Source organism: Monocercomonoides exilis (genome assembly GCF_001643675.1).
Source record: "Monocercomonoides exilis strain PA203 chromosome Unknown scaffold4-2303458, whole genome shotgun sequence".
In the NCBI taxonomy this organism is placed as follows: Eukaryota; Preaxostyla; order Oxymonadida; family Polymastigidae; genus Monocercomonoides; species Monocercomonoides exilis.
Genome location: NW_027150549.1, coordinates 1420077 through 1442757, shown reverse-complemented (window position 1 = coordinate 1442757; position 22681 = coordinate 1420077). Strand labels below are relative to the sequence as shown.

General features: G+C 36.0%; 5 protein-coding genes across 5 annotated transcripts; 2 read left to right on the top strand and 3 right to left on the bottom strand.

Moving 5' to 3' along the window:
- Nucleotides 1-13: 13 nt before the first annotated feature.
- MONOS_14506 (putative U3 small nucleolar ribonucleoprotein IMP3) lies at nucleotides 14-837 on the bottom strand. Its single transcript, XM_067867313.1, has 4 exons — nucleotides 812-837; nucleotides 497-729; nucleotides 288-442; nucleotides 14-234 (listed from the first exon to the last, which is right to left on the bottom strand). Exons 1-4 carry the CDS (start codon nucleotides 821-823, stop codon nucleotides 80-82), a joined length of 555 nt encoding a protein of 184 aa, XP_067734784.1. The 5' UTR covers nucleotides 824-837; the 3' UTR covers nucleotides 14-79.
- Nucleotides 838-949: 112 nt separating this feature from the next.
- Nucleotides 950-2912, top strand: MONOS_14505 (putative Mo25-like family protein). Its single transcript, XM_067867312.1, has 6 exons — nucleotides 950-1237; nucleotides 1288-1572; nucleotides 1631-1690; nucleotides 1752-1817; nucleotides 2026-2272; nucleotides 2445-2912. The coding sequence occupies exons 1-6, from the start codon at nucleotides 968-970 to the stop codon at nucleotides 2504-2506; spliced, it is 990 nt and encodes a 329-aa protein (XP_067734783.1). The 5' UTR covers nucleotides 950-967; the 3' UTR covers nucleotides 2507-2912.
- Nucleotides 2913-6390: 3478 nt separating this feature from the next.
- MONOS_8499 (uncharacterized protein) lies at nucleotides 6391-12045 on the top strand (the record flags this gene model as incomplete). Its single annotated transcript, XM_067878914.1, has 7 exons — nucleotides 6391-6422; nucleotides 6510-6700; nucleotides 6821-7913; nucleotides 8085-8131; nucleotides 8201-8439; nucleotides 8503-10512; nucleotides 10837-12045. 7 exons carry the CDS (start codon nucleotides 6391-6393, stop codon nucleotides 12043-12045), a joined length of 4821 nt encoding a protein of 1606 aa, XP_067734782.1.
- A 749-nt stretch (nucleotides 12046-12794) lies between these two features.
- MONOS_8500 (putative Serine/threonine protein phosphatase 2A, regulatory subunit) lies at nucleotides 12795-17941 on the bottom strand (the record flags this gene model as incomplete). The annotated part of the gene is made up of 8 exons (XM_067878917.1): nucleotides 12795-14947; nucleotides 15175-16022; nucleotides 16262-16682; nucleotides 16920-17177; nucleotides 17322-17555; nucleotides 17629-17695; nucleotides 17764-17835; nucleotides 17903-17941. 8 exons carry the CDS (start codon nucleotides 17939-17941, stop codon nucleotides 13452-13454), a joined length of 3435 nt encoding a protein of 1144 aa, XP_067734781.1. The 3' UTR covers nucleotides 12795-13451.
- A 216-nt stretch (nucleotides 17942-18157) lies between these two features.
- On the bottom strand, nucleotides 18158-22612 carry MONOS_8501 (putative cation transport ATPase). The gene is made up of 3 exons (XM_067878918.1): nucleotides 22558-22612; nucleotides 22285-22478; nucleotides 18158-22120 (listed from the first exon to the last, which is right to left on the bottom strand). The coding sequence occupies exons 1-3, from the start codon at nucleotides 22608-22610 to the stop codon at nucleotides 18681-18683; spliced, it is 3687 nt and encodes a 1228-aa protein (XP_067734780.1). The 5' UTR covers nucleotides 22611-22612; the 3' UTR covers nucleotides 18158-18680.
- Between the last annotated feature and the right edge of the window lie 69 nt (nucleotides 22613-22681).

The window sequence follows — 22681 nt, the reverse complement described above, 5'->3', positions numbered from 1 at the left end:
CATGACATAAATATCCATTTATTGTTTATTAATTTAACGAAGTGAAGTGAAATGAGAAACGATGAAATGTGAAGTGTGTTTATTCACCAAGTAATTCAAAATCATCTACATCTCCATTGAATGCTTTAATCTTTTGTTTAATTGAAGATTTGTCAGCCCAAGTTAAATAGTCCTCCATTTGCCTTGTTAGCAAAAATGATGGATCGCGAATTATGTCAAGTCCAACTCGAATATCTGAAATAAATTTTTATATTAAATGAAAGATATTCAAAATTGTATTTACACACGTCCTTGTTCAACAAATGCTGTTGCCTCTGTTAAATTCTGGGCCATATGATTTCTGACCATAACGACCGGGAGTCTTCTTCTGCAAAATTTTGATGCAGACAGTGTTTCAATTTGAACAAGGCTTTTTTTTGTTTTAATAAGGCCAAGGTTATAGCTGTAAAAAAATAATTTGAAAATCAACTTCAATCTATAAATAATAAAAGTGTACCATTTTTCAAGTAAAGCTCCAGTCAAATCAATGCGTACAGGATCATCTTCAGTCAACTTCTTTAAGCGTGCAACAAAGCTTGTAATTAATCCACAAATTCTATTATATCGTGTGTAATCTTCTCTTTTTTGAATGTGGTATCTGCGAAGTATTTTAACTTCTCGAAGATTACTTCCTTTTTGCCATTCTGGTGCAAATTTAACTTTCTTCAGCAATTTCTGCTCATGAAATTTCTACAAGTTTAAAAAAATATTTTAAAGTGTATAACATAATGTATTGTCATAAAAATTTTCGATAAATCATCAGTTTGCAAACGAGTTTTCTCATTTATTTATCAAGATCAATATACCCACTGACGAATATTTCTTTCTTGTTTTTTTGAGTGTTTTGTTAATTGTATGTGTTGAATAATATACATGATATGAAAGTTGAAAAATTGAATTTGCACCCTTTAATTTAGTCTTTGAAATAATGAGTTTTCTAGGTTTCCGACCAAAGCCTGCAGATTACGTTAAATCTCTTTCGACTGCACTACATTTAATTGCAGCAAACAAAGACGCAAAAGCTGTTGAAAAGGGAGTGAAAGATAGCGCTAAAGCAATAAATTCATTGAAAATTCTCCTTTATGGTGATGCTGAAAATGAACCAAGTAAAGATGCGTTACCACAAATTGTCAATGAAATAATAACAACAGATACGCTAACATTAATGATGACATATTTGGAATCACTAGAATTTGAAGTATTTACTGTTTTTAAGAATTTTTTTACAATAAATCATGTTTTATTTAGGCGAGAAAGAACTGCACAACTGTATTTAATGCACTTGTGCACAGAGAGCCAACAAATGAACTTGTAATTAGGCATATTTTGGAACATCCAGAAATTATCCGTGTAATGCTTGTTGATTTTCAGAAATCCAAAATTGCACTTTCTCTAGGATCTATGTTTCGTGAATGCATTCGCTCCCAGGCTCTTGCAAAACTTGCAATAGAAATGCCAGAGTTTTCTTATCTCTTTCGTTATGTTGAATTGGAAAATTTTGAATTGGCAAGTGACGCATTCACATCATTTAAGGTTATAATTTGATAATGATGGACTTGTTTATTTGAATATATTTTTTACTCTTTAATAGGATATTTTGACTCGACATAAACAGATGGTTTCAGAGTATTTGCAAACGCATTATAATTCTGTATGCTGCTATTTGATAAACGGAATTCATTTTTGAAACATTTATAATTTTCATTGATAAGTTTTTTGACAATTATGCAGCCCTTCTAAGTTCTGCAAACTATGCGACGCGTAGACAGAGTGTTAAGGTTTATTAAGTTTTCATTTTTTATGAATCTTAACGTTATTATTTTTTGTTGTTCTTTCATGTAAAATTTAATCAAAAAATTGAATTTTTTTTCAAATATTTTCTTTAAAAAATATAAAAAATAATTCTAACTTTGTTTACAACATCACTAAAAACAATAATCATTTCTTTGTTTATTTCCCAATTGCACTTTCGCGATTGATTTGTAGCTCCTTTCTGATTTGCTCTTTGATCGTCCAAACTATTTCACAATGATGCGTTACATTGGAGACACGGCCAACCTGCGTAGAATAATGACGTTGCTCCGAGACCCGTCAAAGGCCATTCAGTTTGAAGCTTTCCATGTTTTCAAGGTCTTCGTGATGAACCCTGAGAAGCCTGAGCAAATTGTGGAAGTGCTTAGAAAGAACAAAGAGAAGCTCATTCCTTTTCTGACAGAGTTTCAGAATGATAGAAGTGTGGCTTGAAATGCTGAGAAAGAGAAGTGGAAAATTACCTTTCATCATATATTTTATTTTCAATTTTTTTCTTATTTTATTTTATTTTATTTTATTTTTTTTCTGAAAAAAATGATATTTTTATATTTTGTGTATGTTTGTATAATGCTTCAATAATTCTTTTTTTACAGCCGAAGATAAGCAGTTTATTGAAGAAAAAGGTCTTCTTCTGGAGGAAATCAAGAAATTGTAAATGTTGTTTCTTTTGAGCTAATTTCCATCTATTTTTTCACATTGAATTGCAGCGTATTTTATGTTTCTTTTAGCAATAGGTCTTTTCTTGGTCAATTAATGATTATCTTATTCATTCCTTTTGAACTTTTTTTCATTTTTCTTTCTTTTCCTTTTCCATTGTCTCGACGTATTTGTGAAATATGTGCAAGTTGTCATTTTCTGAAACTTTGGGAGCATGTTATGTATGTAATTGGGACATAATGCATTTTTATCCTTTTGAAATATCTTGACTCGCTTCTTTCTCCATTTTCTTGTTTTTGTTTACTGGCATTCTTATTGTTTGAAGCAGTTGAACAATTCCTTTATGTTTAAACTTTCTATTCATTTCGCAATCGTGTTTTTTTGAATAAAATTCTAAGTGATGATTTGGAAGGATTTATATTTTTTTAATAAAACATTTTAAAGAGAAAAAATACAACAATACAACAAAAAAATGAAATTTGGGTGTAAATTTTTGAAATCATATTATTTCATTCAAAAATTTCGGTGAGATAAATATTTCTTGAATATCAATAAACAAAAATTGAAAAGAGAAAAGGCTTGTTGAATACATTTTAATCTTTGATTCGGAAAAACCATTTGTTTTAAAAAACAATTTTCATGCTTTTCCTATTTTGAATCAAAATTTTCTTTCAAAAAACCAACAATTTTAGAAAAATCAACACCCCGAAAAAAGATATGATTTCAAAAATAATTACCCATTTGTAATCTCCAACAGCCTATTTGAAATCATTCCCTCGTTCAAAAGAACTGAATAAAAAAAATATATTCAGTTTTGGAATCTGAAAGATATAATTTCATTATGACAATTGTTCTCCAAAGCTTTTGCTTTAAAATGAATTTCTCAAACATTTATTTGTTTGACAAATAGTTTTTGATAAATTCCTTTAGAATAATTCACAAATGGAGTTTTCAATTCAAATTATTTTCGAATGTCTGTTCCCTCTTTCAAATACTCACCTTCATAAAAACAAATCCTTGACAATGTTATTATTTCCTTGCTGGTTAATTTAGGAGAGTCGAAATGAAAATTTGATTCAAATATTGTTTTTTCATTTTCACCTGAATTGTTAACAAAATGAATCATTCAAAAATTATTTGAAATTTGACAAATATTTATTTTTAAATTACTGTTCAAATATTGATGATAATTTTTGATATCATAACTTTTTTCCTTGTGTTGACTACCAGAAGATTTGTCCTTATTTTTTATGTTATTCTCATCCAAAAGCAAAATACATCACAATAATAACAAAAGTTTAAGTCAGATTCGAAAAAATAGCGGAGGAGATACAAAATTTAGTAATCACTTTTCAGCGCCATTTTCCAATGTTCAAAAAAAATGAGAGACCGAAATTTTTGACAGAAATTAATCTGATTTCTTAAATTATCACTCACGGAATTTATATTCCATGAGAAATATTGAACAAAGGATAAGTGTCTCGTTTTCAGAAATCAAACAAATGTTTTTGAGAATGAAATTATTCATTTTGTTATCTCATCTTTTTTTTCCAAATAGCAGTTAGGAAAACTGTATCAAAGTGCTTTTCCTATCTATGAAAAATCTCTTATCAATAACTCAAAACATGGAAATGTTTCACACAACGGAAAAAACATGATATTACAAAGAATCGTTTTTTCATTCTACAAAATTATTTGACCAGAAAACTGACTTTTTGGATAATCAATAGTCAATTATCAAAACCATAAAAATGTTTCTCGTTTATGTTACTGATATTTTTATTAATAATTTTATGTGGGTGATTCTTTTGGAAATCATATATTTTCAATCAAAATTTTCGATTTGAGAATTTGTTTCCAATGTTATAATTGCGCGCTGAAAAAGTGAAATACAATTGATAAATATTTTTGTATTGCATTTATCTCAGACATTGGCTTATTGCAAAATTTTTGAAACTTCACATATGGGTCATTCTTTTTGAAAAGTCGCAAAAGTTTAATTTTCAAATAAATCAAAAAATTCATATTTTGCTCAAATTTTTGTTAACACAAACCAAACTTCACTAACATGGAATCTATAACTTGACAATGCCATTTCATGAATAGTTAAGAAGATTCATGAGCGGTAACGAGAATTTGAGCAAAATATGAATTTTTTGATTTATTTGAAAATTAAACTTTTGCGACTTTTCAAAAAGAATGACCCATATGAATCAGAAAAATTTTGCTAATTCCATTCCACGAAGAAATATTCGGCATCCCGAAAAAAGTTATGATTACAAAAATAATCACCCATGTTTATCTTTTTGAGTTCAATGTGAAATGAAATGATTTCAAATATGAAAGATTTTTTTTGATAATAAAACAACAAATAACTTATAAGAAAATTTGCATAATTTAAACAATATATATATATATAAATTAAAAAAATATATATGAATAAAAAAAATAAAAACGAAAATGTCATAGATAATAACAAAAAAACCAAATCAGGAATGAATGATGAATTATAATTTTTTGGTAGCACCTAAAGAGAAATTTCTCCTTCATTCAATTCAAAAGATAAATGCATTAGTGAAACTTTCATTTTAAAAGATAACAACATTGTGAAATTCGAGACTTCATTCTATCTTTACGATTTATTTCGCTAATTTATTTTAATAAAATTGTTTCGAATCGATAAATATTGATTTTAACAATTGAAAATACAACATCAGAAAAATTTTTTCTTTTCTTCACTGAGAAAATAAACAACTCAATTGCTGAAAACCTCGTTCCATCAAATTGTTGAGTATAAATTGATTTGACAAAAGAAATTTGTGACAACTTTTAAACGACGATTTCAATTAATTTCGCTTTTAGATAAGAATTAATTTCCAGGCATTTCCTTTGTCATTTACCGTCAGTTCGCTTTTCATAACTTTCATTTGTCTATCAAATAGTTAAGATTCATTTTCATCATTTTTTTTTTTTGGATAACTGAAAATCAATATTTGTCCAATAAATGAACTGAAAAACAGTTCTAAATAAAATGAACATATGAATATTGCAATTTAGTGAGTTTCAAGCAAACATCAACATTGAAAAAATACCCATTATTATGGAATCAAATAAGCTCAAAGATTAACATCGATTCTTTTTTGTTTTAATGCTCACGAAATGACCATTTTTTGTCTATTTATGGAATGCGTATTTATTTTAAATTTATTTGCTCAGATGAATTGCACGGAATTACAGTATGAATCAGCCACTCAATTCACTGATATATTTCGCTTGAATAGTGTACCAAAGCAAATCACAACATTAAATTCTGATCGAATTAAAAATAGTAGTTTGTTTTACATGCAACAAACCCCCGATAATGCGGCAATGAAATTAAACAATTCCAGAGATTGGGATATAAATGTGTTTAACGAAATGAGCTATTTACGAACGATTTCAAGAATTTCAAACTCGACAATCTCAATTAAACGAGTGTGCATTGTTTTCAGTTGTGAAGACATCACGCTCCAGCAAGATGATTTTTCAAATGTCTCAATGATTAGTTGCGTAGCATATTCTGGAGGTTGCAGGGCAAACTTCCCATTTATTCAAGCAGGAAGTTTCTTGCAACTTGAGAACATTTCATTGACGTGCAGCTCAAAATCTGTGGAAATAAATTCATTAATATCACTGAGAACAAAAATTTCAGTCTCAAATCCTTCGCAATTAGTTATTATATCGTCTTCGTCATTTGGCTCTGTTTCAATGTCATCAACTTTCTTTTCCCCATCAACGATTGGATCATCATTGGAGCTGCATAGCTCCACCTTTTTCAATGTTAGTGCAAAACAATCCCTGAACAACAACGAACTGGGAATATGCTCTTGTAATTGTAAAATTATGGGTTGTGCATTCGACCATGTATGTGGAGTGTATGATAGTACAATAATCCCTTTGATCTATGCTGATATGTGTTTGCTAAATAATGTTAATTCATCACACGTTTCGTGCTCACGAAGGGCAAATAAACATTACTCAAACAAAACACTCGAAAGAACTTTGCTCGATCCTTCTGACGATAAGGAGTTTATCTTTGATTCATGCGAATGGTATCATTCAGAGGGTATTGAATCCGGACAGTGCATCTTTTTAGAAGCACAAGTTGAGGATACGATTACTCTCGTTGTAAAATGGTGCTATTTTGAAGATTGTATGAGTCAAGTTGGATCTGGAGGAGCTATATATGCTGAAGGAAATATAGCTTTAACACTTGAAAACAGCACATTTCGCTTTATAACATTCAAGAATTCGAATCATAATAATTTCATAGGTGCTGGAGCTGTTCATATAATAAGCACACAACAACCAACTATAAAACAATGCATATTTCTTTATTGCAATTCATTTGGTGATGCATGTGTTGTTTACGAACAGAAAATGACTGAAAGATTCAAGAGAAAAGACCATTTGCACAAAGATCAAATTCTCACCAATCAAAATGACGACATTTTATCAAACATTGAATGTACAAATTTGCCTGAAAACAAAGACATTTGGAAACAGGCAGAGCAGAATGTGGAGCTGAGCAAACGCTTCGGAGGAGACAAGCCATTGTGCATGCAAAGCACATTTTTTGACTGCACATCACAAGGAAGAGGAGGCGGCCTTTTGATAAAAAATGATATGGAGAAAACATTTGTGCTTGAGTGCGATTTTTCTGGCTGCCGGGCCAAGAGTGGAGGAGCTATTTACTTCGACATTGTTAACCTTAATTTTTTGAGGGCTAAAAAGAGATTGTCTGATGACCTTCCTTATTGTGTGTATGCAAGCTATTTCGCTATTAATCGAGGAACTTTAATCGCGCGGGACGTTTTTATAATGAGTGAATCTGATTATGATGATGGACTCAAGTTCTTTTCGTTATGCAAAACAACTCAGCACAGTATATATGCAGTTGTTCAAACATTGCGAAGCGAACAAGATAAAAATATTTATCTGAGAAATTCATTTGAAACTGCTCAGCGCATTATCGAATTGAACTCTGCTTCTCAGTACAGTGCTGCTTGCGGATCTTCACCACAACAGCCGTGCCAGACGATACCTCAAGCTTTGGAGCATGTTTTTGAGAATGAAAATTTGATGCTTACTGTTCCATCAAATGCCAAAACATCCACAAATGGAATGTGCAATATAGATTCAATAGATTTGGAAATTAATGGAAATAATGGTGGAACAATTGTTTTTGACTGCCAAAATGAAGGAGGATTTACTAATTCGTTTTTTGGTCTTTCAGCAGTAAAATTTATATTGGAAAACCTTACTATGTTGTTGCCAAAGAATGTGACTTACAAATATGATTCAATAATTAAGGTCAATGACCCTTTTAATTCTTCAACTATTTTGTTGGATCATGTAATCGTAAAGTGTGAAAACGATTATTGCAGATCTACTAATTTAGAAGAAGGATTAAGCTGCAATAATGAAAAAAGTCGTGCAAATTCCGACAATTATTTTTATTTTTTTGCACTTTTGAATCAAGTGAGAATCTCGATCGTTGGAAGCGCTTTTTTGGATTTACTGTTTGACCCGTTCAGTTCTCTTGTGAAATCCAATGGCCTTGCTTCAGTTAGCGTTCTCGACAGTGTTTTTCAAAACATTTGTTCCAGTTTAAGTAAACCCATCTTTTATGAATCTTCAATTTCCTATCCAGGTTCTCTGACCCTGCGGAACGTTACAGCTAACTTGACGAGAACTTCCTATAAGTCAGGCGGCTTTTTGGCAATCAATTTGAACGAACGTGCTGGTTTTGTGATCACAAATAGCTCATTTATATCGTGTTCTGCTAAAGAATATGCTGGTGCATTGAAAGTGAGATTGGAAAAAGGAGCCACTTCTATTTTTGATCAAATAACATTTATGAATAATTCAGCAAAGCAATGCAGAGATATGGTATTTTTTACATCTTCCCTGTTGGATATAAATATCCAAACAATATTTACTTTCGTTTATCAGTCAACCAAAGAAGTGCAAATTGGATGCTTTGATGATTTGAACTATAAAACAGGAATCGATGTGTGGGAGTTACTTTCACCGTACAACAACCAAACAATATTTTTTTCTTCTTCGCGTGGCACAGACTTCACGCGCTGCGGTACGCGAGAACTCCCATGCCGAACATTGATATATGGCTGGGAGCATCTTGTGGTGCCTCGTACAGCATGTGTTATTGATTTGGTGTATCTAACAACACCACAAATCTTGACATCGACATCCATTTGTTCGTCCAGCGGGATGGGGATAGTTGGGAAGATTGAGGTGAGTCCTGAATTTAGCGGCACCTTGCATAGTATCATCACTTTTAATGAAAGCTCTGACATCGCAAATGTAAACTTTATTCTGCGCAGAATGAAAGGAGATACGATGTATTGCATCGACATCATAGGAGGCTTTTCTCTGATCAAAGATATAGAAATTTCGTTCGCCCCTATGACAGACAAACAGTCTATAGACTATGTGCTCTTTCATGTTGAATTAGGAGGTCTACTACTCAATAATGTACTCATTCAAGGAGAGGACACCTTGATTTCTGCTCCTATCTTTGGAATATCTTTTTATGCCCAGTCGATTCAATTAAGAAATATTGTGATAGATAAAGTCCATTTTAAAAGCGATGTTATTGCAATGTCTTTTAAAGAAAATTTTCAAGTTAGGAAAAATTATGGACAATTTCAGGAAAATGTATTGATTTCGAATTTTTCATTCAAAAGCAAAAATGGCAAGAGAAAAATTAACAACTATCTTGCAAATGATGCAGATGAAATTTTGGAAGGACGTTTTCTTCGAAGAACTGGGAGCTTACAACAGAGGCTGGAAATAAGTAATTCCACATTAAACCAGTTTACATGTTCGGATGGATCTAGTCCTTGGGGTGGATGTGTTTGCTGGCGCAATATCAACTCAAAAGGAGTTGAAACCGAAGAGGAAGAAGAAAATTCTGAACTTTTATTCTCAAACTGTTCTTTCAGCGACAACGGAATAAACGATAAACTTTCCATTGATATGACGAAAGGGGGTGCTATATTTTTGGAGTTCAATTTTCTCAAATTTCCATTTGCCTTCAAAGAGGTTGATGTATTTCGGAACCGTGCAACAATTGGACGTGATATTTTTTTAAAATGCCCTAGCATTTCAAACAAAGAAGAATCACAGAAAATTGGGATAAATTTCCGTAACGCTTTTTGGAAAGAGGAAAATTCTATTGGAGCTGAAAGCGAAGAAGACAGAAAAATTGTTGACTATCTGAATTTTGTTGCATATCGAAGTACATCCATTTATGTTAACGGATTAAAAGAATCGACAAAACAACAGTCCGAGCTAATTTCGTTATCTAATTCATATTCATCCCACATGTCTTTAGGTAATACAAAGCGTGAAGCCGCCAAACAAGCCGGTGGCTTGGACATCTTTTTTTGTGGAAAGGAAGCCATTCCATGTCACACAGTGAATTATGCAATGACTCATTTAGTCTCTTCAACAGCATTGACTCCCCTACATTTGTTTGATTACACTCACAGCAATTCAAAATTTGCTAGAAATAAACAAAAACTCAAACATGAAGAAGAGCAACTCATACTCCATGTTATTGGCGAGGCTTCACTTTTCATTTCTGTTTCGTGGGTGTCGCTCTGCGTGAGAGGAGAAACAGATGACGCTGGACTTCTGCTTGAAAACACCCAGCAAACTGTAGATCAAAACGAGGCATTGGAACAACCAACAGGGCAGAGAGAAGGCGATGGATTAACAGATGCTGATATTACTATCAAAGGAAAGTGCTCGCTGAGTAACACGAATGTAAAGATCAATGCTGACTTGCCTGTAAAATTTATTTTCCTGATCAATGAAGAAAGTACATTTACTGTTGAGCACTGCATCATCACTTCTGCAAAACAAGAGATGACTATTCCTACCTTGTTCAAGATTGATGTAGGATCACTGATATGTGAATTGGTGAACGTTAATAAGGTTCTGTTTAACAAAAACTCATTTTTTATTGATTGCTCTCAGCTTGAAGACAAATATAAAACGAATGTGAGTCTGAAGGAATGCAGCTTGAGTGACATTTCTGTCAATGATCAAAAATCGTTGATTGTGTTTTCAACAAAGGAACAAAATACCTTTGAAAAAAATGAAAATAAATTCATTTCAAAACCCACTTCATTCTCTTCTTCCTTTTCATCTTCCTCAAATTTATCTACATTTCGTCAAACGTTTTCTTCCTCATTCTTGTCCTCTCACACTGAGCCACATGCTGCACAATCTTCAATTTCAATTCTTATACCTCTACAGTTCATTGGCACAAACGTCTCCATCAGTTCTTATATGCCCGGAAATGGCTTCTTTTTGGCTGCCAGCAACTGTGGCAGTGTTCAAATTCAAAACTGCAGCTTTGCTTTTGTAGATACATTTTCTTCAACAGGAGAAGTACAGGAAAACACAGAAAATGACGTATGCACATGGAACAGCTCTTTCATAAGTTTCGTTGACAGCTATGCATTTTTGAGCAACACGACTTTCAGAACAAAGCAAGAAGGAGCTATTTATACAGAAAACAGCTATTTGGTAATTGATGCTGCTTCTTTGAAAGGGAATTCTGTTGGAATAGGTTCGTTTCTTAGTGTAGCTCATAACGTCAGATGCAGAATAGACGAATCAAAGATAGTGGAACGTATAGGTGTGATTCAGCTTTTACAAGACAAAAACCAAACGGGCTCAGAAGATTACACTGAAGGAAAAAAGGTCAATCAGTGGAACAGAAACAGCGAAGATGAAGAGAAGGAGATACAATCAATAAAGAACTTTTGGATAGAAAAAAACAACTGCGCACTTTATGACTTTCCTCTGGATTTGATGTCAAGTATGTTCACTCCACAGCCAAAAGATGTGACAACGAATACGAAAGGAAAATACTGTGAAGTTACACTCACAGGAAAATGCCTTGTAAATTGTGGTCTTTTGATGAAATTACTTGCAAACAAGACAAATGCAGGGAAGGTCACAAACGAGCTCATCGAAATAGCGGAGAGCCGCGAACTGAGCTGCAGCCACGAAAATGCAGTTTCTGCAATATTTCCTCTTGATGTTGTGGAGCGTACTGATGAATCAAATGTATACGTTGTGTTAAAGTTTTTGGACGAGGTTACACTCAATCATAAAATGACAACTGTTCCATTGTGCGTAATTGAAGGAAAAGAACTCAGCGGAACAAACAGAACAATAATGATAATTGTGATTACGGTATCTACTGTTATCGTTATGATCGGTGTTTGTTTCACTGTAGCAATGATTTTCTTACGAAAGCGGTTGAAAAGGAAGCTTCTGCTCACTGAATATGGAGAAAAGAAGCCTCTTTTAAGTTCAATAAATTCAGATGCTTCAGACAGCAGAGAGAAAGGAAAAGCGAACCAATTTCTTTCAGGTAGCATTTTTGACTATGGTTCAGAAACAAAACAGATTGAAATTCCTTCGGATTCGCAGGAACCTTATCTCGAAGAATGAAATTTTTTAGTAATTTTTTTATTTCGCTATTAAATTATCTTGCTATTTGTTTTATTGTAATAGTGTTACATATTATTATGTTTTTTGAATTTTAGATTTCTGTAGAAGTCTTGATAATAGTTTGTTGTTTTTTTCAGGGTTGAAAATTTCTGTGCCTTTTTCATAATAAAACCTTGTTATTTGTGTGCTTTCGTTTCTTGTGCTTTTCATTTATTTGATGTTTTATTGTTTACAATTGTCAATTAGGAAGAAAAAGCACAAAATTTTATTGTTAAATAGATAAGAATGAAATTTATTTATAGAAAAGTGATTTCTTTCACAATAGTTTTTTTAGAGTTTCATTCTCACTTCTAGTGATTTATTAATTATTTATTTTGAGTCATATATCAATTTTTAATGACAATTAAAGGAGTTTTAATGTTGAACGAATTGATCAGAATGGAATTAAAAATATTCACTCAATTGTTTTTTATTTCTTTTTGTATTTCTCCAAAAATAATACAAACAAAATTCTTCACTGATTTTTTTTGCAAAAGGGGATTATTCGGCTAGTGATGATTTTTTTCTTGAAAACACACAAAACTGTATCGAAACTGGGCTTAACGAACTCATTAATAAAGTTCAGTCATTAAATTCTATTCAATAATTTAATTTTCTACCAAAGATAAAAATCTTATTGAGATAAAAATCTTTGATCAAACCCATCATTTAATTTAATCATGTTTTCTTTTTGGTTTTTTTTCCTATTAACGTAATTTAACAACAGAACTCTATGAATTAGGGTTAACCCTAAAAGAAATTTCATTTTTACTTCGTTCATAAATATATTACGGCTTGAATGTGAATATAATTTTTTGCCATAATTCAAAAATTGAAAAAATAATAAGTTTCTTTTACAATCAAAATTGATGATAAAAATCGACTTTATCTTCATTATAGTATTGAATTATCTGATAGGAATATGAAAATGAAATCGTTATGATATGAATTTTTACTGGTCGTATCATACCCATTTGCCATTTTTTTTGATGTAGTGTCTTTAATCAAATATCAACTTTTGAAGTGAATTGCCACATTATTGCGGAAATAATAAAAAGAAAATGAAGATTAAAATCGAAAGCTATTCTAATTTTATTTCATAATTCCTTCGAGAAGATAAAAAGAAAACAAACAATGAATGAACTGCACGACATTTCTAACATTTGTTTCAAAGAACATCATTCATGAGTCACAAAAAAAAAAAAAATCAAAAACAAAAAAGAAATGTGTAAAATGACATGCTTTTTAACCAACTTTCATTTTGCGCAATATCATTCAACTATCAACATTTTCTTCCATTCCAATCATTTACGCTTTCTCTTCAAACGCATTTATTTCTCTCTTCTCTTTTTAATTTCAATCTCATATCACTTCCTTCCTATCGTTCGAACACCCCGAGAACTTGCAGAAGTCGAATTAGAAGTGGAAGAAGAAGAAGAAGAGGAGGAGGAAGAAGAAGGAATAGAAGATCCTGATTGTGCAGACTGAGAATACGACATCCCAGTTGAGCGCCCGCCTCCGTAGCCTGCTCCTCCGCCTCCAGCTCCGCTTCCAAGGAATGAAGAAGAAGAGTGCGGTGGACGCGTTGAAGGGCCAGACGAAGGACGAGTGGAAGAGAAGGAGTGAGAAAGCGGAATAGCACCACCACCACCAGAAGAAGAAGTTAATGATGATGAAGAAGAAGACCCCAACGAGGAGGTTGATTTATTATAAGAAGTTCGAGGAGACGATGTCTGAGTCACAGAAATAGGCGCAGTCGCCATCGAATATGTGGAAGCAGGCGAGGACGAGTGACGAATGAATGAAGGAGCCATGGACGATGGCATGAAGCCTGAAGCAGAAGCAGAAGAAGGCATCGAAGAAAGAGGGGCAGTCGTATAAGCTGTTGAGGGCATGCCAGCTGTGTTGCTTGCTGCATTGCTTCCACCTGGGTTGATACCACCAGCGTGAGAAGCAGGAGAAGGAGAATGTGAAGAAGAAGAGGAGGAAGAGGAAGAGGAAGATGTTATTGGCGAGTGGTGGTGATGGTGGTGATGGTGTGCTGCAGACGACGCAATGGCTGAAGAAGAATTTGAAGAATTAGAAGAAGACGCGGACGGGTTTGAGGAAGCAGAGAAAGAAGCATTCATACTGACTGATGAGTGTGACAAAGACGAAGGCTGAGCTGAAGCAGAGGACGAGGCGTTTGCTGACTGAGAAGTGGAAGACATGGCAGACAGTGGCGATGTCGATGAAGTGCGGTGGGAGCTGTCTGCATAGCGCTCAGAAAGCGAATACGGCGGCGAGGAAGGCGAGCCCTGGCGGTTGGAGCGGATGCGGGTGAGCGACGGATTGGATGATTGAAGAGAAGAAGTGCTGGAAGAAGAAGAAGAAGAAGGAGAGGAAGAAGATGACAATTGGGAAGAAGAAGATGAAGTCGATGGAATTGATGATGAGGATTGAAGCGAAGTTGAAGAAATAGATGAAGCAGATGAAGAAGAAGCAGAACGCAATGTCAAGCGAGAGAAAGTGGGTGGAGTGGATGAAGATTGCGAAGGGTGCAGTGTGTTTGGTGCTGCAGACGACGATGGCATAAGATTGCGCCGTGAAATCTCGCCAGCATTCGCATTAGATGAACCAATGCTGGTGAGCGACGAGGTTGGGCTTGGATTGACTTGTGTCAATGAAGAAAGTGACGAAGAAGGAGAAGAGGCAGGGGAAGGAGAAGGAGAAGATGCCAACATATTCGAAGAAGCGGATGGATTGATTTGCGAGCCGCCAGCTGATAATGAAGATGCTGATCCAAGTGATGGCATTCCTAAGTTTGAAGATAATGCCGGATGCGACGGATTAATGAGTGAAGTGCCTTCTTTTTCTTTGTTCGCTGCATTAATCAGAAATACATTCAAAAAAAAAAAAAATTATTTGATAAATGAGGAGGAATAAAATACGCAAAACAATAAAGGAAAAGGAAAATAAAAAAACGAATGTTTTAATATAATAAGAATAATAATAATAAAAGTACAAATTTCTTCATTCAAGGAATGAAACACCATATCCAACAAAAAAAAAAAAGGTGTTCTCCATCCTTTCATCTCCTTTCAATCACACCATATTGCAACGCATCTGCCTTGCCCATTCCATCTCCTGCCGCATCTTCTCGTGCTGCCCTTTCTTCTCTCTCTTTCTCTTTCATCGCAACTGCCGCTGCTCTGACGCTCTGCGCACTCATTCCAATCGTATCAGCTGCCGAATTCATTTCTCTCTCTTCTCCTCTCCCGTCCCTCGCAGACCTTGCCCAATTCATACTCCCATTCAACCTGTCTCCTCTTTCTCCTCTTTCTCCACTCGCCCCAAAAGCAACTGCATTTGCTCCACTAGCTCCACCACCACTTCCTCCTTCTTCTCTCCTCCTCTTTGCGATCCGCTCTGCCACTTCCCACTTCGCATCGCGTGTCACTCTCTGTGTGTGCTCCATCTCATTCTTCTTTTTGAATGAAGTAGCACACTGCGAAAACAGCTTCGAGTCCATCTCCATCAGCAGCTTCAATGCAGAGAACGTCAGAGAAATCACCGAGTTGTTCCAGTGCTGTTTTGTGTTGGTGTACAGAGCCATGAACAAGACAGGGATCGTCGACTGCCGCGTCTGCGAGATAAGCTGCAGGATGTATTCATTTGACAGCAGAGACAAAGCTCGCTCAGCCACCTGGAAATGAGGCGATTGGATGCACTCTGCGATCTTCTTGAACAGGATGGGCGTGAGCGGGTGAAGGTCTTCCAGTGAAAGAGAGTCCAAAATGTCTTCCATCTCCGCAAGGAACAGGATCTGCTTGGGCGAATTCGTCTTCGGCCAGAAGTGAATTAAGGAAGAGATGATCAGACGAGACAGCTGCGGCTCCTTTTCGATGAAGAGAATCATACAGTTAGACAGCTGCATGTGGAATGTGGCAATACGAGGGCTGTGAATGAGCAATTGCATAAGAATGAATAGATGGTGTTGAATGATTATTTAGAGAAAGAAAATATATTGAATGAAATAATGATGCCATTTAAAAAAAAAATCATAACAATAAAATAAAATAAAATGCTCTCCAATATCCAATTCTTGCTTCGCAATCAAAATATCATCAAAACCAACTAAAAATTTATGTTTCATATCAAAATTAAAATAAAAAACTGCTTCCACTTCAAAACATACGCCTTGTGCAGCGGAAGCAACGTGTGCTGCAGGAACAGTCGATGCTCCTGTTTCACCGGCACCCCGAAGCCGTGGATGATTGAACCCAAAATCTCCAACAGCTCGGCAATGCCATTGAACGGGATCTGATCGTCAATCAGTCTGTGGAACTTGTGTGAGATGGCTGTGCGGATGAACGGGCGGCGCGGCCAGAAGCGGGAATATATCCGGTGCAGCGTCGATTTCAGCCCATCTCGCTCTCTCGGATCGTCAGAATCAAACAAGTCAATGATGGATGAAATGAAGTCGGTGGTGAAGTATTTGATGGCTACTTTCGGGTCAACCTCGTTCGACAGCACAAAACGGAAGAGGATTTCATACACAAATTGCAGGTGCTGCCACGCTGGGTCTTGCTGCGGCTCTTCTTCGTCCATCTCAGATGCTAATTTATACGTCACACAACAAATGAATCAAAAACATAAACACACAAGTATTTATCAAAGAAAAAATGAAGACAAAGATTTCAAAATGAAATTTTCAATTTGAAAAAGAGTTCAATAATCCATTGATTTATGAAAGTTAACAATAATTCATTTAGAAAATCTTGGAAATTTAAAACAAAGCAAGAATACACTCAAAGATATATATTAAAAATATATTTCCCTCACAATTTGCATACCCAGAACCGGAGGTTTTTCAATTGTTAGTAAAGGTCGAAAGATGTTTGCTGACACCATCTTAAGAATGGCGCCCCAGCAACTTTCAGGAAATACATTTTTTCCTGTTGTGATGTAGGAAACGATGTCTTTTAAATACCTCGTTTTTGTATCCCTATCAAGCAGTTGTGAAGGCGTAGGTTCTGCAGACCAATCGCACACAACACAACATTGCTCAAGCTTCGCAAGGAAATTGTTATGATGCTCAGAAACAGATAGTTCTAATTCAATTAATGTTATAATAATTATTTTTGTGATAAATTAATTGTAAATTCAAAAATAGTTGGTGAGGGAATTATACAGCACAAATAAAAACAATATGAAGATTATATAAAATCAATATAAATATTCAACACTATTCAAACCACTAAATGCTGGTATTAAGCGTATTTGAGGTTTTGTATCAGATAGCATTTTCGTTGTGTGAAGTGTAGGAATGCGTTGTTTTGATGGATTTCTTATTATAATATCTGATATAGGTTGCTTCTCCACTTGCTGTGTAGGCTTATGAGTAGGATTGTGTGATATTGGTTTTGGCATGATGGATGTTCCATGAAAAATCAAAGGAACAGATGAAGAAGGATCTTGATTAATTTGAGCTAAAAAGCAGAAACACATTAAAAAATTTAGGAAAAATCTTTAAGGTACTCAAAAATGATGTATTAAGCACACATTTTTGTTGCTGCGATTGTCCAACTCGAGAGGATTCAGAAAGACGCCTTGATGCCTGTTGTTTGGGCTATTCAAAGATGAATATCAATAAATGAATCAACAATAAATTTTTCATATAAGAAAATATGCATTAACCATTTGTTGAGGCGCCCTTGCTTGGGAAGGAGCAGTAGAACTAGAAACGGTTTGAGTTGGCATTCCAGGCGACTGAAAACATTTTAATTACAAAAACATAATTCTAGTAATTTTCAAAATTTTTAAATAAATCATATACCTTTTGAGAGGGCTTCGAAGAGCCCCGTGGCTTAATCATTACAAAAATATTTTTGGAATGATTATTGATGCCAACTTGTGGGTCACATAATTTTTTTTGTAGAATTCAAAGAATTAAAAAAATACCTACATGAAAATTGAAATAAGAAAGAATTAATATGGATCAATAGCTATTCGAAAATATCTGACAATCAATAAAACTTTTTTCCTCTTCTTTTAAAAGAAATCAGATTTAAACACAGATCGAAGCTTAGAATTATTCTTATATGATTTCATAAATTTGTTTAATAATTGCCATCAAAAACAGTATTAAAATACAGCATCAGAAATAAATGAAAAAATGCAAACAATTGAAAAAAAATCGACGTGCAACAATCAAAAATAAAAAAATGTAATTTTAAAAATGAAAATAACAGATTCAAAAATGCAAATTTGAAAAAAAAGATGTTAAAGGTTGATTGGCAAGCAAGGGCATGAAAAAACCTTCTTTTTACACGCGAGTGCAGGAATAGAAAAAAATAAAAAAAAAAAAAAAGGGCTGCAAAACTGTAAAAAAATAAATAAAATATTAAAATATATATAAAAAAAAGAATCATTTTCATAAGATATAAAAAAATGCTAAAAGAAAGATATACATAACTCTTCAAACATATCAAATAAACCACTCGGCACATGGAAGTTTTTCATGCTTTTATACGCATCAAGCATTACAATTGAAACATCTTTTATTTAATTTGGAAAAAAAAAAGATTAAAAATTGCACAAAAAAATTTCAAATATTATGCTTGAGCGACTTTAATTTCTTGATGTTGTTCTGAATCACTTGAAACAGGGCGAGTTTCTGTAGCATTAGACGACGATGCTGCTCCTTCTCTGCTTTCTGTTTTTTCATCCTGCTTACAGACCCCCATCTCAATCTCCTTTTTATCATTACATTTTTCAATGTTTTCCTTCGATTTCTTCGTAATTGCATCGTTTGCTGTATTCACAACAAGTTTGATCAGCTCAAAGCAAACGGGCGTAATCAGCCCTGCACCAATCGCCTCAAAGAGATAGCCAGCTGGTATCACCTCTGTCTGGAACAGCGATCTGAGGCCAGGAACATAAAGGCAGAATATCATCAAGAAAAACGCTATAGGCACAATCACAAATACACCCATGTTCTTCGACTTCAGCATCCTTATAGCTGAATGCCGTTTCGAGCGGTTAGTTACAATGATGCTCATATTTGACACTAACAAGCAGCAGAAAACCATCCCAATCAGCACAGGCTCATTCATCCTGGGGTCGGTGTTGAATGTGTAGTTGAAATAGAAAAGAAGCAGACAGCATGCAAGTATCATCAGCCCTTGCCCAAACGCCATGAAGTAGTCAAACGCGCCCATAATGTGTTTTTTGATGTCTCTGGGCGGCTGCTTAAACGCATCTTCTTCTTCTGGCTCCATCTCAAACACGACTGAACACGCTGGGTCAATCAGAATCTCTGAGAACACAATGTGCACTGGATGCAGCAGCACAGGCCACCCAAAGATGATTGGAAATAGAGCCAGCCCGGCAAATGGGATGTGTACAGATATGATGTAAATAACAGCTTTGCTGATGTTCGTGTAGATTCTCCTCCCCAATCGACACGCATGCACAATGGATGAGAAAGAATCATCCAGAAGAACAAGATCAGCCGCCTCTCTCGCCACATCCGTTCCCCTCTGCCCTCCCATCGCTATGCCAATGTGCGCCGACTTCAGTGCAGGCGCATCATTCACCCCGTCTCCAGTCATCACAGTGATCTTCTTCTGCCGCTTGAACTCATTCACCAGCGCCAGCTTCTGCTCAGGCACAACACGCGCAAACACACAGCTGCGGTTCACTCGCTCTGCGATCTCTGCCCTCTTCGCCTCTTCCTCTGGCGTTCTCTGTTTGACTTTCTTCTCAATCACTTTCTTCCCTTTCTTATCTACTTTCTCCACTTCCTCTTCCACGTCTTCCAGCAGCATCAGCTCTGATCCCAACACAACCTCATCTGATGGAATCCCCACACGCTGCGCAATGTTGATGGCTGTGCCTGGATAGTCTCCTGTGATCATCACAACTTTGATCCCTGCGCCATGGCATGCTTTGATGGACTCTTCCACCTCTTCTCTGACAGGGTCAATGAAACCCAGCAGACCCATAAACTCGAAGTCAAAGTCGTGCTGATCATCAGGCAAAGCTTCACCTTCATTCAAAACGAACTCCGACCTTGCCACGCCCAACACACGCAGCCCGTGGTTCGCCATCTCTTCCACTGCTTTGTTGATCTCATCCCCAATCACTTTTGGCAGATGGCACAAGTCAACAATAGCTTCAGGTGCTCCCTTCGCTGCAATGGCCAAAGAATCGTCGTGAACTTTGACCCAAACCTGCGACAGCGCCAGCATCTTTCTGGACAGCGGATACTCACGTGTCATTTCCCACTCGTCGTGCAGATGCTCCACAAGCTCCGGCGACTTCTTCGCGAGCGTGTTGATCGCACTGTCCATTGGATCAAACGCTGCACGCTGCGATGCCAGCACAGCATACTCAATCAGCTCATGGTATGCTTCTGGTGGTGCTTTCCCTTCTTCAAGCTCCTCCAAGTTCAGATGCAGTCCATAAGATTTACCCTGAATGATCGCCATTGACAAAGAGGGTGAAAGCATCGATTCAGCTGGCGCAGGAATAGCCTGGTGCACAACTGGTGTCCTCATCACATCCTGAACAACAGTTGTCTGTGGTGAGGGCTCCACAGTTGCTTCTATCGCTTCGAGTCCTGACTCCTTTGGATCTGTAGCTGGGCGAGCAGTTGGTATTGTTATTGGAACTGGGTCTGCTTGCTTAGGCTCATTCAAATTTGTGTATTCTGAATCAGATGCATCAGAATTTGTTGTGGAAGCTCTTGTTTGTGGCTCTATTCCTGCTGGCTCAGCCTCATTAGCAATCAGTCCAGCTGACGATGACACTGTGTTTGTAGTTGATGACAAGTCCAGATGAGACTGAGGCGACGACGATGAAGACGCAGATGCCTGTAAGCAATCTGTAGACTGTCCAGATGTTGGAGTCTCTTTGGCTTCATTGGTTTCATTGTTTCCTTTTGTTTCGTGTGCTGCAGAAGATTCTTCTTCCAGCGTCTTCTCATTTTCAGGAACAACAGCCAAAGTGGACATTGGAGACAGTGCAGGAGGCAGATTCCGCTGGTGGATTTTGTATATCCTCCTTCGTTGCGCACGCTTCATCTTCACAGAAGAGTAGTTCAAGCTTCGCACTTCTCCAGTCAAACTGTCTGCTTCCTGCTCATTTTTCGCTTCGTTCATTCTCTTCTCGTTTTCCTCTTTCTCCCACTGCTCTTCTTCCTCAACGGCCTCAGCAACAGACCGCGGGATGTACAGCCACGTCAGCTCCATCTTGTTCTGTGTGAGTGTGCCCGTCTTATCGCTGCACAGAACAGAAGCAGCGCCGAGTGTCTCAATCGCCCTGTTTTTCCTCGCCAGCACATTCTTCTTTGAGATACGCCACGCTCCAATCGCAAAGAAGACGGACCGCACGACAGGAAACTCCTCTGGAAGCAAAGACATCGCAAGCGAAATAGCAACCAGAACGGCATTGACCCACACTCTGTCTTCGTCTCTGGTAAAGCCATAGATAAGAAGCACAGCCACAGAGACTGTAATACCAATGGCCAGCATCACAATCACCAAGTACCCCATCTCTCTTTCCAGTGGTGTCTTTTCTGACTCCACACTTTCCAGCGATTTTCCAATTTTTCCAAGTTCGGTCTTCATGCCAATTGTCTTCATAACAACAACCGCATTGCCTCCAACGACTAATGTTCCAGAGTAAACACACACTGATGCTTCTTCTGATCCTGGGATTGCCATGTTCATCTGCTGCAATTCTGCAAGTCCTCCTTCGACCTCTTCTTTCCGAACTGGCAGACTCTCTCCCGTAAGAAGAGATTCATCGACCTTAAAATTAGATTCCTTTAAAACAATTCCATCAGCTGGTACTCTGTCTCCTTCATACAAAATGACATATTCACCAGGCACAACATCACGGCCAGGAACCCTTTTTGTTGATCCATCTCGAATTACAAGCGCACGAGGTGAAGATAACTGTCTGAGCGCATGCACAGCATTCTCGGTTTTCTTTTCTTGATAAACCTCGAGGCCAATTACAAAAAATACAAACACAGACAGCATAATTCCTGTTTAAGAAACAATAAATCCAAATAAAAAAAAATCAGTTGTGTTAAATTTCCAGAAATAAAAATTTAAAATTTAAATATTTGAAAAAAAGATCTTTTCTTGCCTATTCAAAGCCGTTTCAATGTGTTATCATTCTCTTTCAATTTATCATCAAAATTCAAACCTTCGCCCCAATCGCCCAAGACAAAATACAAAATTAGGCAAGCCAAAAGCATAAGAAACATAGGTTCTTTAAGAGCTTCTAAAATGATAATAATAATGTTTTTCGGCTTTTCCTTGCTAATTTCGTTGTATCCATGCTCTTTAACAAGTTCTGCAACTTGTTGAGATGTAAGCCCTTTCAACGATGGCGAAAGTCTAGTAATAAGAATGATCGCAAAAAAATTAATGTATATATGCATTATATATATAATTTCATAATCATCTTGACGCATACTCAACGTGTTTTGCGTGTTCTGGAGATCGCGCAAGTTTTGGTGTCTTTTCCATCGGATGCTAAACTGGAAGGGTTTCATGATCAAAATTGAAAAATATTGTTGCGGGATTTGGATTATTGGCGA